This window comes from Varanus komodoensis, unplaced genomic scaffold (genome assembly GCF_004798865.1).
Source record: "Varanus komodoensis strain SLA01 unplaced genomic scaffold, ASM479886v1 scaffold16, whole genome shotgun sequence".
Classification (NCBI taxonomy): Eukaryota; Metazoa; Chordata; class Lepidosauria; order Squamata; family Varanidae; genus Varanus; species Varanus komodoensis.
In genome coordinates, this window is record NW_025335468.1 from 9,744,918 (window position 1) to 9,760,900 (window position 15,983).

The 15,983-nt window shown below is 45.3% G+C and overlaps 1 protein-coding gene across 2 annotated transcripts in view; it reads left to right on the forward strand.

Annotated features, from left to right (window-relative positions):
- The window catches only part of SLC22A18 (solute carrier family 22 member 18), a 79,635-nt gene that overhangs the window by 55,389 nt on the left and 8,263 nt on the right, over positions 1–15,983 (forward strand). For both annotated transcript variants that reach the window (XM_044425826.1, XM_044425825.1), the window contains exon 9: positions 9,480–9,581. In XM_044425826.1, the coding sequence (XP_044281761.1) occupies positions 9,480–9,581 (102 nt within the window). The remainder of the gene's footprint in view (positions 1–9,479; positions 9,582–15,983) is intronic.

Genomic DNA, 15,983 nt, shown 5'->3' on the forward strand with positions numbered 1-15,983 from the left:
TGCATTTCCTAGCATTCCCCAGCATTGGCTATATTGGCCAGGGCTTTGCAAATATTAGATTTGCAAAGCAACAACATCTGGAGGGCCACTTGTTCCCTGCCGCTGCCTTAGGAACACCCTTCGCTGCCGGACTTGGCCCTCCTCCCAGATGATCAGATTGCCGTGAGGATCGCGGAGAGCCGTTTCTTGCCACTGCACCAGCAGTGCGCTGGTGTTTCTGGCCGGTTTCTGCCTGCGCTTGTCAATGCCCATGGTCAATTGTCTGTGTCTGCTGCAACAGTGCCGCTTATATTGGGGGCTTGTTTTGGCATTCCCACAGCAGTTTTACAAGCTTGGGAAAAATGTTTTGAACTGAGACAGGGCATGGCATCAACAGGAAACAGACACCATGGCGAGTGGCTGGAGCTCTGTGACTGAGCATCTGCCTGGCATGCTGACGGTCCCACTTCAGCCCCCTTCCCCCAGCACCGGAAGCTGGGGCTGGAAAGCCCCCTGGCAGGAGCCCTGGGGAGCCACTGCCGTTCGTTCGTTCGTTCGTTCGCTGCTGGCAGGGCTGGGCTGGGCTGGGCGGACCAAGGATCTATCTGGGTATCAGGCTGCACCCTCTGTGCTCGTGTTACCTGCACTCCTGTGGCCAATGGCAGCTGCACAGTATCACTTCCAGCCCCCATTCGAAGCCTGCAATCCATAGAAAGCCTTGCCAGGTTCTCCTGTTTCACTCATGAGAGCTTCTCTTTCCTTCCCTTTCATTATCACTAAGATGTACACAGCGAGTTACAGCATGGCAGTGACTGATCTGCACCCAGGGCCCCCCAGGGGCTTTTCTGTGGTTACAAAGTCACCCCAAGAAGCCACGGCATGTTGTGGGGTTTTGAGCCCAGGTGACACAGCAAACCCAAGGGAAGCCCAAAAGCCTACAGAGCACTTGGCAAACGCTTGCTGCTCTTACCGAGGGGTTCCAGTGGCAGTTGCCCCAGAGGCCCAAGCCACGTCTGGGGTAGCTGTTGTCAACTTGGGGCTTGAGCAGGCAGCAGAAGCCAGAACTGCTGGGAGTCACTTCCCCTCCTGGTGCTGCAGCTGGTGGGAAAGGAGAAGACACTTCAGGCAGCCAGCTGAAGTGCTCTGCTCTTCCCTGCCAGCCTGATGTGCCAGCTGGGGCCAGGGGGAATGAGGACAGAGCTCCTGCTGGCTGGCTGGCTGAAGCGACTAGCTCTTCCTCCCCAGCAGTGCCTGCAGTTCCAGGCAGAGGATGGCCTGCCTTCTCCTGGGCATCCCCCTGAGGGACCCATGCCATGCTGCTTCATCAAGCAAGGGACAAGGCAGCTCTTCTCCTTGGAAGGAGGCCCAGGAGAATGTGCTCTCCCCTCCTGCTACCCTGATCATCTTGGTTGATGATCCACACAGTGGGAGATGGGGGGAGACGGGGGGGGGGGTCCTCCTGCCTCCCCCCAGGAAAAGAGCCCACAAGGCATCCCAGGGTGAATAGAGGAGGAATGCAGGGTGATGTTGGGCTGTCTAGGGAAGCCAGTAGAGGGAACTGAGGAATGGTGGTTTGAGCTATGGCCTGGGGGGGTGGGGGTGACCTGGGGAGGGCTGAGGGAAATGGTTGCAGGCTGAGAAAAGCTCTCGGGAAATCTTGGGCAGACTGCAGGATGGAGAGGAGGAGAAGGGAAGGGTGTGCGAGACAGACAGACAGACAGACAGACAGACAGACAGACAGACATATGGGATGAATTACTTCCTTCATTTATTAACTTTCTTTCCTGCCCATGCTGCCAGGGGAGTTCACAACATAAAAAACATAATATAAAACCTTTAACTTTAAAAACAGTTTAAAGTGATCATACTAGGATCTGATTTAAAAAAAAAACAAAAAAACAGCCGAACTAAACTGCCCAATCATATACTGCCACATGCCAGAGAGTAAAAGAAAGTTTTAACCTGGCACCAAAAGGATGAAAGGAGTGTCCTGCTGCAAGTCTGTGAAGGGATGACACAGGTGGTTCCATGTGCATAAGTCAGAAAGAAAGAGAAAGTTGAGTGATGATCCTGAGGACATGTGCGCGTGCGTGTAGAGTGATCCTGAAAAAGAGTGTGTGGTTCCAGTATAAACAAAGATGGACTCCCTTTCTGGGAATGTGGGGTGAGAAAGTTTGGAGTGGTGATCCTAAATGAGCGATAGAAGAGTGTGTTCAAAAGAACAGCTTTGTATCTGGGGGCTCAGATCCCACCCCACTTCTTCCATATATGCAGTTTCTCAGGCAAGTAACTAGTAATTATTTTTTAACCCCACTGGCTTGCCTTTCTGTGAAATGGGTATTGGGCTGCAACTGACCCTGGAAGACAGGGTGATCCAGCATCCCTCCTGCAGCCATTTTGTGATGGCACCCATGACACTTTCTCAGAAATCTAAGTTTGCCCACTAGCCAAAAAAGGCTGGAGCAGACTGCTGGCACAGAGTGCAGGGTGAGAGGAGAGATGATCAGCATTCAATTCAGAGGCTGGGCACAGGCTGAGGAGTGGTGGCGGGGAACTATCTCACTCGCACAGCCACACTACCTCTACACACTCACACCACTAAATGTACTTGTATGCAGCCTTTGTCTTTTATGCCTGTTGGGTTGTTTCCCCAAATCCATTTCTAATGCTACGTTGTCAGGACCTAATCCCATAGCACAATAGGGCATAGGCAACAGGAAATAGCTGTGGATTACTAAAAGTAAATTTCAACATCACCACACAAAAATCAGTTCCCAAGGATCCTTCCAGTGTGTTGATCACTGAAGCCTGAAAAGTTCTCCTTGTATGGGTCATATTGGGATGACTGGGGGAAGCAGCGTCTGTGAGCTTACTTCTGAATCGTCCCACTACTGAGTCAGTGATGCTGAGCTCATACAGCACCTGGAGGGTGGTGCAAGCTCTGCTCCTTTGAATAGCACCTGGTGGAGCAGCAGCTGTGACTCATGAGAGCAGGTAATTTTTTTCAACACTAACTGGCTTCCCCAGGAGTTTTTTGAGGTCTCATTAGGTGGTTTGGACAGTAGCAAAAGGCTACTGACTGAGAAGAGGTGCTTGATAGCATTAAACCTGATAGGACATATCCACCCTCCAATGAAACAAACCACAAATTACTTGTACTATTATGTTAATGATGGTTTCAGTCGCCCGTGGTTGCAATAGAACATGTAGAGCCTGATTCCAAATGGCTTTTTTTCATCATCAGCCCATATAATGGCATAGAATTACAGTGATAGGGCCCAAGGCCAATGCTTTGGCCTTGCACAAGTGCTTCTTGGTTACATTCTCACCTGGCCGTCTCTTTTCCTTTTCCCAGCTCCTGTCAGGAGAGAACCTGTCATCTGTTGCAGAGTTCAACACCCAATTTCCTTTGAGCACCTGTGAAAACAGGTGCTTGCTCAATTGTTTTGGTTCATGAGATTCTTTTCACATGTGAAGGTGAAACAGGAGTGAGGTGGAGGAAAGTTTTAGCCTGACCACATCTGTAGGCTGAAGCAGTACATGGCTAGAGTTGCTACCTTCTGCTTTGATAAGTCTCATGTGCCTGTAACAGCAGTATACCAAGCAACATTCAATGGGGCAGGTTTTGTGCCAGTGGAGCGACAGAGGCCATAATTTATTTTGTATTCGGCTAGCTTACTTTCATGATAACTTGAGGTCTGTGATGATTTATGCTTGCAAGCATCTCTGAAGACCAGATGGTAGAAATGCATTAGAAGTGTAGGAAGACCCTATTGAATCTTTTCTATTTGTTGAATCTATTGAATTTTCATGCCCCCGTTAAAGGCACACAGGCTTTGCCCAGAGAAAAGGTAGCAACTTTCCTCTTTTCCCCTTGCACCTTCCCATGGGAACTGATTAGGTCAGTGGTACGCATGGCAGTGACACATTCCTAGACACTGACATGTTCACAAGGGATTATCTTCCCCTTCGGTTCAATATGTAACCAACAATATTACTCACAATCATGATGCTGTTAAGTGAACTTAACTGCAAATGCGATCATGGAAAACCATGTTCTTCCCAGGACTAAGTGAGGGGGAGAGAACTTTCCTTTCCCATTGCTTCTTTTTCCTTAATGACCAGAAATCACCAACAATTTGGGTGGGTGGTACATTTTGAGAGTGTTCCAGTTGGTCTCACAGAAGGACTGTTTGCTGGACATGGCCAGTCACAAAAACTAGTTTCCTAGAAGGCAACCTGGTGAGACTAAAAGAACCCAAGAACCTAAGCATAAGAGAGATCTGAGCTCCAAACACAAAAGCACTCTCGGGAACTGAAATAAAGACGGTGCTGGATGCGGATCCTCTGCTTCTCATCCTGCCAGCCTCCCCATTAAAAAAAAGTAAAACAAATTTAGAAAATAAAATAAAAACCAAGAGGGCAGGGAGCGCAGATGCCAAGATGGGTGCCAGCAAGCACACTGGTGCCCATGCTGGATTCTTTATTCTACATCTTTCCCATTGAGATTAGATCCCATGTGCAGATTGTGTATTTCCCTGTCAGGAATAGCATGCTCCAGGCAGTCTTATGTGACAGTGCCCAACGTGAGTCTCTGTCAAGTGGGAGGGGGGGCCCAAGGCTCTTGCCAGAAAGCATTGCCAGACAGTGAAAGAAGCGCAGGGTCTCTACCACCAGACCACTCAGGGATGTATCTCCTGAGTAGCTCGTACCAGCCATGAAACCAGCACCATTTTTTTGCTGGCTGTCATCAGCCCCTTAGCAGTGCTGTGCCTACCCAGTGCAGGGAGGCTGTTGATCTATTTATGCTGAGCCACCCTTGCCCATCCCGCTCAGCATGACCTTCTCTGACTGGCCACATTTCTCCATGGTCTTGAGCAGGACAAGAGTTCCCTATCTTGTCCTGCCGCCAGTGAAATGCCATGGCTTGAACCTGCAGCCTTCTGCAAAGCAGGCACTCTGCATGTGAGCCATATTGGCCTTTCTCTATTTTCCCACTTTTCTCTGATTTGCTTAGACTTTAAAAACTGATAGGGCAGTTTACTTCCCTCTAGGTTGGCACATGAATGTGGATCCACCGTTAATAGAAACGTTGCTTACAATAAGACAGAAGCCATTTTTCATAGCTTTCCAGCTGACACATGCGGACAACTGGCGACTAGGAGGCTGATTGTGAAAGGTGACAATTCTTGCATTGTTGTTAGATAGATTATAGCTGCCACATTACAGCATTAAATCCTGAAGATCAAATCTCAACAGTTTGTAGAATTCTTCCAGGAAATGGAATATTGTTCTTGGTTTGAACTCTGCATGCCCTGTGTCCACCTTTATTCATATCAGGAGCTTCAGTTCTCTCCTGAGGAGCTGACAATACAAAGACAGCCCTGTATCAATCTAACTCCCGCATCTGTCTTGCAGCTTCTTCCATGTCACTTATGCTACCTAAAACTGATCCACCCGTAGCCATAGCCTCCAAGTCTGCACCTGGTTTGGGACATGATGTGGACCCACAAAGGGACCCTGTGGAGTGCCTAGATTCTTCATTTGCCTTCCAGTTGCCCAAAATTGTCTCACAACTGTTTCTCCCATTACATTTTCTCAACATGGAAATAATTCCTGCACAGGAAAATATACATTGTTTGAAGGTCAATGGAAGTGTCCTTGGAAGAGCGACACTAAAGCCTCTTCCATTTGTGTTATTTATGTACCACTGTTGCTGGGGCACATGCTAAAGAATACAACTGATTTTTCACAGTGTTGAAAATGTGACCTTGGATCATATGCAAAGGAAATTGCTGGAGAAATATGAGGAGTTGCAAAGGTGATGTGTACGGGGAAATGGCTCTTTAAGTTTGATGATGATGGTGGTGGTGATTTTAGGTCCATTATGCACAAGTTTGTTGGTGAAGAGGTAGACTATGAGAAGAGAGTAATTCACCAAACAAAAGCCAGAACAAAAAGGCTTCCTGAAAGCCAAAGCACCCCCTCTCTCCCTGGTGCCGACTTCAGTGGGAGCAAGCACCACTGAAGGTCGTGTGACACACTTCTGAGTAAAAGCATACGGGACATATGAAGCAATGTCAGAGGTTTCTCATTTCACAGATCCATACTTACACACCCATGCAATAGCAAATGGCTTTTCTTTAAAGCCAGACAGGACACTTCCTCATTGTAGGTGGCTGACCCTGCTGAGTCTGGTCGTCTTCCCTCCAGAGGAGTGCCAGAAGCTTAATACATGCTGAAAGACACTCTGAAGGGAGCGGGTATTAAAAAGTCATGATATAACTGGTTAGAAGAAATCCAAGATATAATGGCAGGAATACATGAGGTCAGTTTGGGATGTGTACCATGGGACACACCAGTGAGTCTGGCATCACAATGCTGGTAAAAATCTCTAGAGTAAATTCTCCTTTTGTTGCTACAGTTGCATGGGTCAGATGACCTCTGTGTAGGATGATGCGCACCAGGCAGACTTTGCTCCTCTTCCTTATCCATCTGTCCCTTTCCAGAATGATAAGGAACCCAGCCCCAGGTGGCTTCATTGCTCCAGGGGACAGGCCTTCCTGCTTAGTCATTTGGGAACCTCCCTTTAATGGTACTTTTGTTGATTCAGCCTCCCTCTGTCCTGACAACAGGACAGTATGCTGTTCTTATGGAATGAGTGAGGCAAGGGAATGGACCTGGTAAGATGGACAGGTGTGCAACTGATCACAGCGGTTTCTTCTGGGTGCTTTCTTTCTGTGCTAATATTCTTTATATGCAGAGAAGAGGACCATGTGAAATGGTTCTCAGATCCGAAAAATAAATATGGTTGTTGGTTGTTTTGGTTGCTTTTAAAGGAGAAGAAAGGAAGGATCTTGCCTTGAGCAGTGAGACTCTCTCTCTCTCTCTCTCTCTCTCTCTCTCTCTCTCTCTCTCTCTCTGTGTGTGTGTGTGTGTGTGTGTGTGTGTGTGTGTACAGCTGATAGGCAATCTATATTTGTATCCATGCGCACAACATATGTGTTTCAAGTGAACCAAAAAGTACTCAAACATGTGGCCAGAAGTGACTCTACTGCTACTCATTAGGTGTTTAAGAAAACCCAGAGTCAGATGAATATCCCTGAACTGGCACTATATGTATACAAGCATGCAATAATTTTCATTCAGTAAATAGAGTATAATAAATTTTTTAAAAACCTTATTTTTCCCAGGGCTGAGGAATGTTCTGAAGCAGATTTTCAGGTAGCGCAGAGAACTAAAGGAGGGGAAAGGTTAAAGGGATGTCACCCTAGTAGACTTTTGCTGGGGCAATGTTTCATTTAGCCCAGTGCTAAAAGTGAAACGAAGCTTCAACAAACCGAAGAGACTCATAACATGATGCAGGCCAGTAGGGCTGTTCCTCAGTCAGGGTAACGTCCATTAGTCACTGGTGCCCTTACCAAAGTTTTGCCAGAATTTGTGACAGAGGACACCCAAACCCTTGCATCCAGCACAAAGAGGATCAAGCAGCACCCAAGCCAGGAGGTTCCCCAAGGCTCCAACAATTCTTGTGAACCACCAGCTGCTGAGCTTGATTAGCAGGGTTTCCTACCCTTTGACTTGTAGCAGTGTCTGTTTGGAAATGGGTTTGTTAGAAAGCCTGTCTAGGAACCTTGGGAACTGTCCTTCAGGGTGGTGGAAAAATGAAATTAAGCTACGAGCCCTATAATTACAAGTAGTGAAATGGCACACCCTAGGAAGAACCTCCCAGGAGATCTGTGCACTTAGGTGCTATTTTAAGGATTAAGCTGTGTTGTCATCTGTATTTGTGATTTCCTACTTTCATTGCATGTCTTGATCTTCCTTCAAATTACTCCCAGATGACCTCCCATCCAGGCAGTGCTCAAGGCTGTATCAGCTTCAGGGTAGTGTTTCATTTGCCTATCACAGATACACAAAGAGAGGGTGCCTTCAGACATCTGAAGGGCTCTGTACACATTGCCCACAAACACATTTCACCAAACCCAGATGGCCTCTTCTTTTTAGATAAAATCTTAGCAGGGGACAATTTAGAGAAAAGGGATGGCTACCTTTTTGTGTGGCCTAACGCTAACCCTAACCCTCAACTCCTTGTGTTGTAAGCCCAAGTTGGAGAAAAAGAAATGGTCACGAAGCTCAGTGTGAGGAGCAGTTGTTCAGTGTGTTTGCACCATGAATTCAGTGGTGGGTTTCTAAGTATCCTAACTTTGTCAATGCTTTCATGATGAGGCCTTGTTAGTCTCCTTTCTCTTTAAAAACACCAAAGGTGACTTACAAGAAAAAAAAATAAAGCAAAAACTTTATATAACAAAAATAGCTATAACAATTTCCAATAAATTAATAAAACTTAGCAAAACAACAAAGGGCACCACCATCCAATGTGGCTGCTGCCCAACCTTGGAGGAATGTGTGGTGTGGTGTGGTGTGGTGTGGTGGTTGGAGTGCTGGTCTGGGAGTCCCCACCTGGCCATGAAACTCACTGAGTGACTTCGGGCCAATCACTCACTGTGCACCTACCCTACCTGAGGATAAAATGGAGTGAACCTTGTGTCCCTTGCAAGAGGGGGAAAATAGAGAGAGCCAGTGCGGTGCAGTGGTTAAGAGCACAGGACTGAGACTCGGGCGATCTGGGTTCTAGCCCCCAGTCAGCCATGAGCCAGCTGGGTGACTTTGGGCCAGTCACAGACTCTCAGCCCAGCCTACCTCAGCCTACATGGTTATTGTTGTGAGGATAAGACTGAGAGGAGAAGGAGAAATATGTAAGCGGACCTGAGTTCATTTAAAGGGAAAAAGTGCAAGATGAATGCAAATAAATAAATTGTATGATAGAAATGCAATATCATCATTGCTGTCCATTTGAGTGTGGGCAGAGCATGGAGGAAAGGATTGCCTCTGTATCTGCCCCACTCTGTGAGACCAATTTTGGCCACTCGTCTTTCATCCCTGCTCACAAAGAGGAGGTGCTGGGGCACCAATAGGATTCATTATTCCCAGCAACTTTGCCTCTCTCCTCCATCCTCTGACCCGGAGTACTCTGCTCCCCAGCACCAACCATGAAATCTCACTTGCCATTTCAAAGCCACAGCCAGGGTGGAAGGAACCACACTGGTTGCTAAGGTGGAAGGAGCACACTCCACAGTCAAAATTGCAGCCCCAGAAGAGCAGAACTGAGCCTCTAGGCAGGCCAGATGATGGAGCCATGGACACAATCCAGTGTATGTGTAGGCAGAAAAAAATGCTTCAGCTCTCAGTATCTTCCAGCCATGCTGGCTGGCAAATGCTGAGATGCACAGAACATTTTTTCTGACTAAACATGAGGAGCTTTGTACCATGAAGCAGTTTGGACCCCATTTATTTATTTTATTTGTCTCTTTCTACCCATAAAATGGCAGTCAGGATAGAGATCCGTTTGGGCTTCTGTTTAAGCCCTGATGCATCTGAGAATCTGATGTTACCTTTGTACCTTGTTACCTTGTTATCTCTTTCTCTCTCTCTCCTAGGTCATCCAGGGCCTAGTATTGGGAAGATTAACTAGTCGCTATACAGAACAGACCCTGCTCATGCTGAGCGTCGTCGTCTCATGTGGAGTGGGCATTGCTATGGTAAGACCCTTGGCACGCAAGCATCTCACCCAGTTAGGCTGTGCTTGAATACTGTTACGGAGGTCATGCAGCTGAGCCTATGACAAGTTTTGCACTTGATGTGGTGTAAGGTGGCCTGTCTGTGAAGGTGACAGGCTGTTCACACATGCAACAGTCATCAAGTGATAGACATGTATCATTGATGAACAGGGGCAGCAACTTTTCTGAAGCCAAATGGTCTAAAATTCTGTACTGGTAAAGAGCATAAGCACACTGTATATATGGGATGCAATCAAATAATGGTACATAGGGTTTTTTCCCAAATACTTGCTAATAAAGAGAGGTTGCTATACATTTCCAAGGCAATCATACTGATTTGCTGAAAGCCAATATAAGGCCTGCCTGACTTGGCCCATAGTGTTTGTGTGCTTCACAGCAGGATGGGATTCTCTCACTCATCCATATAATAACATAGCCTCAAACTTGGCTGGGTAGCTAATATTTATTTATTTATTCAATTTATATGCTGCCTCACCAGCTATTGGCTCTCTGGGCGTCTTACTTCATATTAAAATCCAGAAATGGCATAAACGATACAGTGCACAACATGACAACTCACAACCGCAAAAGACCAAGCAGTAAAATCCGTAGATAAGGTATCAAAATTAAACAGAACCAAAACAGACAAAATAAAATTATAAAATAATACATATTATTCTCCCTCCCTCTCCCTCTCCCTCTCCCTCTCCAAAAATATAACATGAGTCATTAAAACCTTTAGTATACTTTACTATAAGGGTGGTGCAATAGGCAGGCAGTGCAGTTCTTTTAGCAGACGTCTTCTGTGGGCACAGCAGAGTCCTGATGCCCACCCTACTCACTGCTTTCTGCACCACCTGCAGCATCTGCAAACGGGCCCACATTATTGCTTTGACAGCGATGCCAGTGCTAAAGGAAAACAGTGTTGTTAAAATACGAATTAGGCTTTTGCTTTGATTTATACAGCAAAAAGGAAGCTTCCTAAATATCCTGCGGAAGCCCCAAGTAATTCTCCAGTGATCCTCAGGAAGGGTGGTGTAGGGATGTGGGGAGTCTAAGAATGGCTGGTTAGGACACCCACCACATGGGCCATAAAGGCAGAGGGTTGGGAACAGCTTCCCATGAGAACTGTTGATACGGAAATGCGGCAGCAGCGCCTGTTGCAAGCAAAACCTAAGAGCTGAGAAGCAAATATTCATCTCTGGGGGTGGAACACATGTTGGATCTTTTTGTGGGGAAGTAGCTATCTTGACGCAACACGGCCTGAGCATCTGAACTAACTAATAGATTTGCTGACATAGGAAAGACTTTTATGAGCTCTACAGTTCTTTCATAATGGAGACATTTAGCCAAGTTCTCAGGTTACAGATCTCCGCCACCCCTCCCCCAGTATGACTCACTTCCTCCCAGGGGCCTCCAAAACATGCAGAGCCGAAATTAACAGAGAGGCCAGCTGTGCTGAAAAGAAGCCAGCAAAGATTTAGGTAACAGATGAGGAAAAATGAAAGAAGACAGAGAGCGGCAATGAACAGAATGTGCCAAATCTCAGGCCTGAGTCAATGAGAGTTCGGCCCAATAGCTTTTCTGAAAAGCCATTCCAGGTCCAACGGCCCAGTCAACCATGTCTTCTGCAGGAAGAAATGGGGAAAATGGAGAAGGCTTGTACCTCAGTGCCACAGTGCATTTGCAAGGTCCACTCCATCTCTAGTCTGTAAAAAGAATCAGCTAGCAGGTGGTGGGAGAATTCTTCTGCCTGAAATTCTGAAGGTGATGCTGTGATTTTTTCAACTGCTGGTCCACGGACCGGGACCAGTTCACCAGAAATTTCCTGCCGGTCTGTGGAAGAGCTAATCACCCTGAATGTATTCAGAAACTTTAAAGTCCGAAATAACACAATCTTACCAATTTTTTAAATGCCAGAGGTAGTATGATTTATACAATCGTGTAATTTTGGGCTTTAAAGTTCAAGTTAAGATAACATTTTTGGACACATCTTATAGTATAATGAGTACAATGACTATAGGCAGCAGTGGGTAGGGGTTCTAGGCGTGAGTAAATATTAATTTTAAATCCTATAAAATGGGAAGAAAAAAAGCAACAAAACTTTTTAACCTTCAAAACAATAGTCAAAAGAAAATATTGATGATACTGAAAGTAGGCCAAGTACAAGTGCTTCAAGTTTAAAAGGAACATTGAAACAAAATGCATTGATACTTCAGTAGGTGCAACAGAAACCAAAAAAAAAAATAAAGGCAAGGTAACTTTGTTACGCATTGTGAAAAGGACGATTAAAAACTTGGTTTCACTGTAGCCCCTGGTAGTGAACAATTGACATGTCCCTTGTGTGTGGTATGTTCTGAAATTTTGTCAAATAATGCAATGAAACCTTCAAAACTTGCTCATCATTTGTGTTCAAAGCACAGCGATCTCATTGACAAGCCACTTGAGTTTTTTTGAAGATTACATAGCCAAATGAAAAGTCAGAAAATTCAAATGAAGAAAATGATGACTAGAGATAAATCGCTGCTTCAAGTGTCTTATTTATTTGCCCTTCAAATATCGAAAACAAAAAACCTGTTCGCTATTGGTGGAGAATTGGCAAAGCCTTGCATCTTATATGTCACTTGGGAAATTTTGGTTCCTCAAGCTGCTCAAAATCTTAAGGCTTTACCTCTTTCAGACAACACCATTCAGAGGAGAATTGTTGATGTGGTCAATGATTTTGAAGAGCAAATTGCAGAGGGGATAGAGAAATTGAAATTTTCTGCGATTGAATCTGACGAATCAACATGCATGAACAACCATGCTATTTTACTTTGCTTTGAGAGGAACACTGAAGATGAAAACTTCAGGGAAGAACTTCTTCATTGTCTTGATTTACCTGGACAGACCACTAGTTTAAGATATTTAATGCTCTTAATGAGTATTTCAAGCACGGGGCTTAGACTGGAAAAGGTGCGTCGGAGTGCGTAGGGTCAGTGCTGCAAGCATGAGTGGGCATAATTCAGGGGCCCTTGCAAAAGTAAAGGAGGTTGGGCATCCAGAAATATTGTCCACTCACTGTGTGATTTACCTGCAGCATTTAGCTGCAAATAATCTTTCTACTGAACTAAACACTGTGATGAATGATGTGGTGAAGATCATAAATGAAATTCATAATTGAGCTCTGAACGCCATGCTGTTTATTACACTGAAAGTATGGACTCGCAACACCAACATCTTCTCTATACCAAAGTAAAGTGGCTCTTGAGAGGAAGGGGTCTTTCACATCTTTTGAACTGAGCGAAGAAGTAAAACAATTTCTGTGAGAGTGGAACTCTGCATTAGTAGAGCCTTTTTTGGATGAGGAATGGATGGCTAAGCTTGTGTATATGGCAGATATATTTAGCCTTTTCAACAAACTTAATATTTCTCTTCAGGGGTTTTGCACAAACATTTTCATAGTGAGGAATAAGATGGACACATTCAAAAAGATACTGGCTCTTTGGGATAGTCATGTACAAGAAGAAGATATAGAAATGTTTCTACATTTACAAAACTTTTTGACTGCAGCTGATGTCAAACGGAAATTCATATTTAATATAATAAGTCAACATTTAAAGGCGTTTTGTCAGTCCCCAACTGTAAAAAGGTTGAAAACCACTGGGCTAGAAGACAACTTGAGGCATCTTCTGATGTTTCTCTCCAGGATTCACAATCTCTAGTCTGACTGTCGCTGAGCGACTTTAAGCCAATTACTCACTCTCAACCTTACCTGCCTCACTGGGCTGTTATTGTATGAAAAGGAGGAGGTCTGTGCAAGCCACCTTATGTTCCTTGCAAGAAGAAAAACGGTAAAGAGCTAGTGTGGTATAGTGGTTAAGAGCATGGGACTGGGACTCAGAGGATCTGGGTTCTAGTCCCTGCTCAGCCATGGAGCCAACTGGGTGACTTTGGGCCAGTCACAGTCTCTCAGTTCAACCTACCTCACAGGGTTATTGTTGCTGTGGAGATAAAATTCAAAGCAAGACAAAGAGAATGATGTAAGTTGCTTTGAGTTCTTTAAAAGAAAAAAAACATAAATAAATGCTGTCCCAGTTTTCAAATGTTTTATTCTGAATCTCACTCTAGAACAGCTGCTCAAGTCAGTATAGCTACTATCTGTAGATTTGGGGGATGCCTCAAACACAATTTACTGGAAATCTGAAAACACAAGACCACGTTAATGCATTGTTTTTCTATAAACACATGCAAAGCAGTGTAGAACCTGTACAAAATTAACAATTCTAAATGCACTTATCTATTGCTAAAAGCAGGAACAGCAATAAAACAGCAAATAGAAACCAGTAAGAACAACAAAAAGTATATTTAAAAGCTTTGTCAAACGAGACAAAGGCACCTAAATAAAGTGAATGACAGCATGTCCTGAATCTGCTGGGGAAGTGGAATGACACTAGATGGTATGATGTACCTGGGAACAGACCAAAGACATCATGACTCATATTATAATTGGGTGTGTTGCTTGTCTCTTTTGAATATAGACAGATGGGGGGTATCATTTTTTTCCTGATCTCTGTCTGATCAAGGTGCTAAAGCAAGAAAAAAATACAGTCCTCAACCATTTAAATGTGATGCATGTATTTTATCCTCAGTCAGCATATCTGAGTACACAAAAAATTGTTTGAGGAGCTTTGGGCCTGTTCACAATTTCCTTCCCTCTCAAGATTCCAAGGTATCACAAAGGCAAACCAAGAAGGGCTGCAAGAAGCAGCAATATTTCTGTTGCACAACCATGCTTTAATTTCCAAGGAATGGTAAATGCAGCTGCAGACAGAGCTTTCACGACCAGCCAGATTCCACACCTTTTGTGGGTGTCCTCCATGTTATGCTTCCATATTGATTCCATATTGATCACAGTATGTCTGTGATCTTCTGTTCATGTTTACTGACTCTCACTAAGCATCATCATTGGCAGGACAGAACAGTCACATCTTGAGCTGCTTCTTACCTGTTCTGGCTAGTATAGCGTGGAAAGGTAGACAGTGTGATACCTTGAGTAAAGTTTCTGAGGTGTCTCTCTAGGCAACAGTAAGAACCCCTACCACATACACACTCTGAAAGGATGTACTGGTCCAGAGCATGGTTCTGAGGGAGCCCCATGTCTGCCCCTGCCCTGCCAGATGGAGCCAGGCAGGACTGGAGCAGGGCAAAGGTGAAAATGCCTCCTGCTCCTCCCTTTCTTTACCAACTTTGTTCTGAGTGAGATGGGCAATGGAGTGACTTTATTACTCTCCCTCTCCTCTCTCTCCCCACTGTCCCCTTTTCCTCTCCCTGAGCTCTTCTGATGTCATGACCCTGGTAGATCAGCCATGCTGGTGCTTTCCTCATCAGCTGTGAGGCTGTGTGGGTGGGGGGAATGATGTAATTTTGGACACCACCTCCTAAGTCAGAACTTCGGTCAGAACAGTGTCTGTGGCTTGGGAGGAGTTGTCCGCAATACTCTCGGGTGCTTGGGATGATTGAAGATTTCTTCCCCAAGTGTGTGTGCTGCTGAGAAAGGAAGAGTTGACGAGGCAGCAAGGAGTAGAGGAAGCAGCCTGATATTAGGTCAGAGTATCTGTTCATCTAACCCAATACCTTACTCGCTGGGAGGATTGATGCAACACAACAAGGCAGCCTATCCCCAGTGCACCTGCCATTGTGAGAGCAGGGGGTATCCCAGGAAATCCTGTTGGAACAGCAAGGCTCCCCCATTGGCCTCTGTCAGCAGCAACAGCAGAATGGGGAGCAATGCACAGAGCGGCCGTTGATTCATGGCTAGGCAGTAGGGAGATCTGCTACCCAAAGTGGTGCCGGGTGGCAGTGGTGGGAGCCAGCTGCATTCTGCTCAGCCTTTTCTAGAGGAGACCAGTCAGAGCGCCCACCCGCTCACATCTGGCACTGTGGCCAGAAACATTTCCAGCACCAGGGATGGGATGGGCTGCTTGGGCACCTTGGGGTGACTGTCATCAGTGCTCAGAGTCACTTGGCCACTTTTTTTTTTACCACTCCTGCCAAACAGCTTTGTCAGGATTTTGGTCATCCTGGACTTAAAGTGTTCTCTGAGTTCCAACAACACTTTAAGTCCAGAATGGCTTATAAACCCTAGTCTAAACCATGGCTTTGAGGGGTGGCTTTTCAGCAGCTGGGTTTAGAAGCTACTCCCTGGGAAGCACATCCATGTTCAGACTACATCGATTCATAATAATCCATTCCCATATTCAGCACTAGTGCATGAGCTTGTCTTCCTTGATTATTTTCAGTGATAGGCATCCAGAAGGAAGCCTTTGAGCATTTGTGAATTGAGAAAATGATTACTCTTGGTAATTATGAATACTGATTTGTATTTATGGTTGGATGACATTC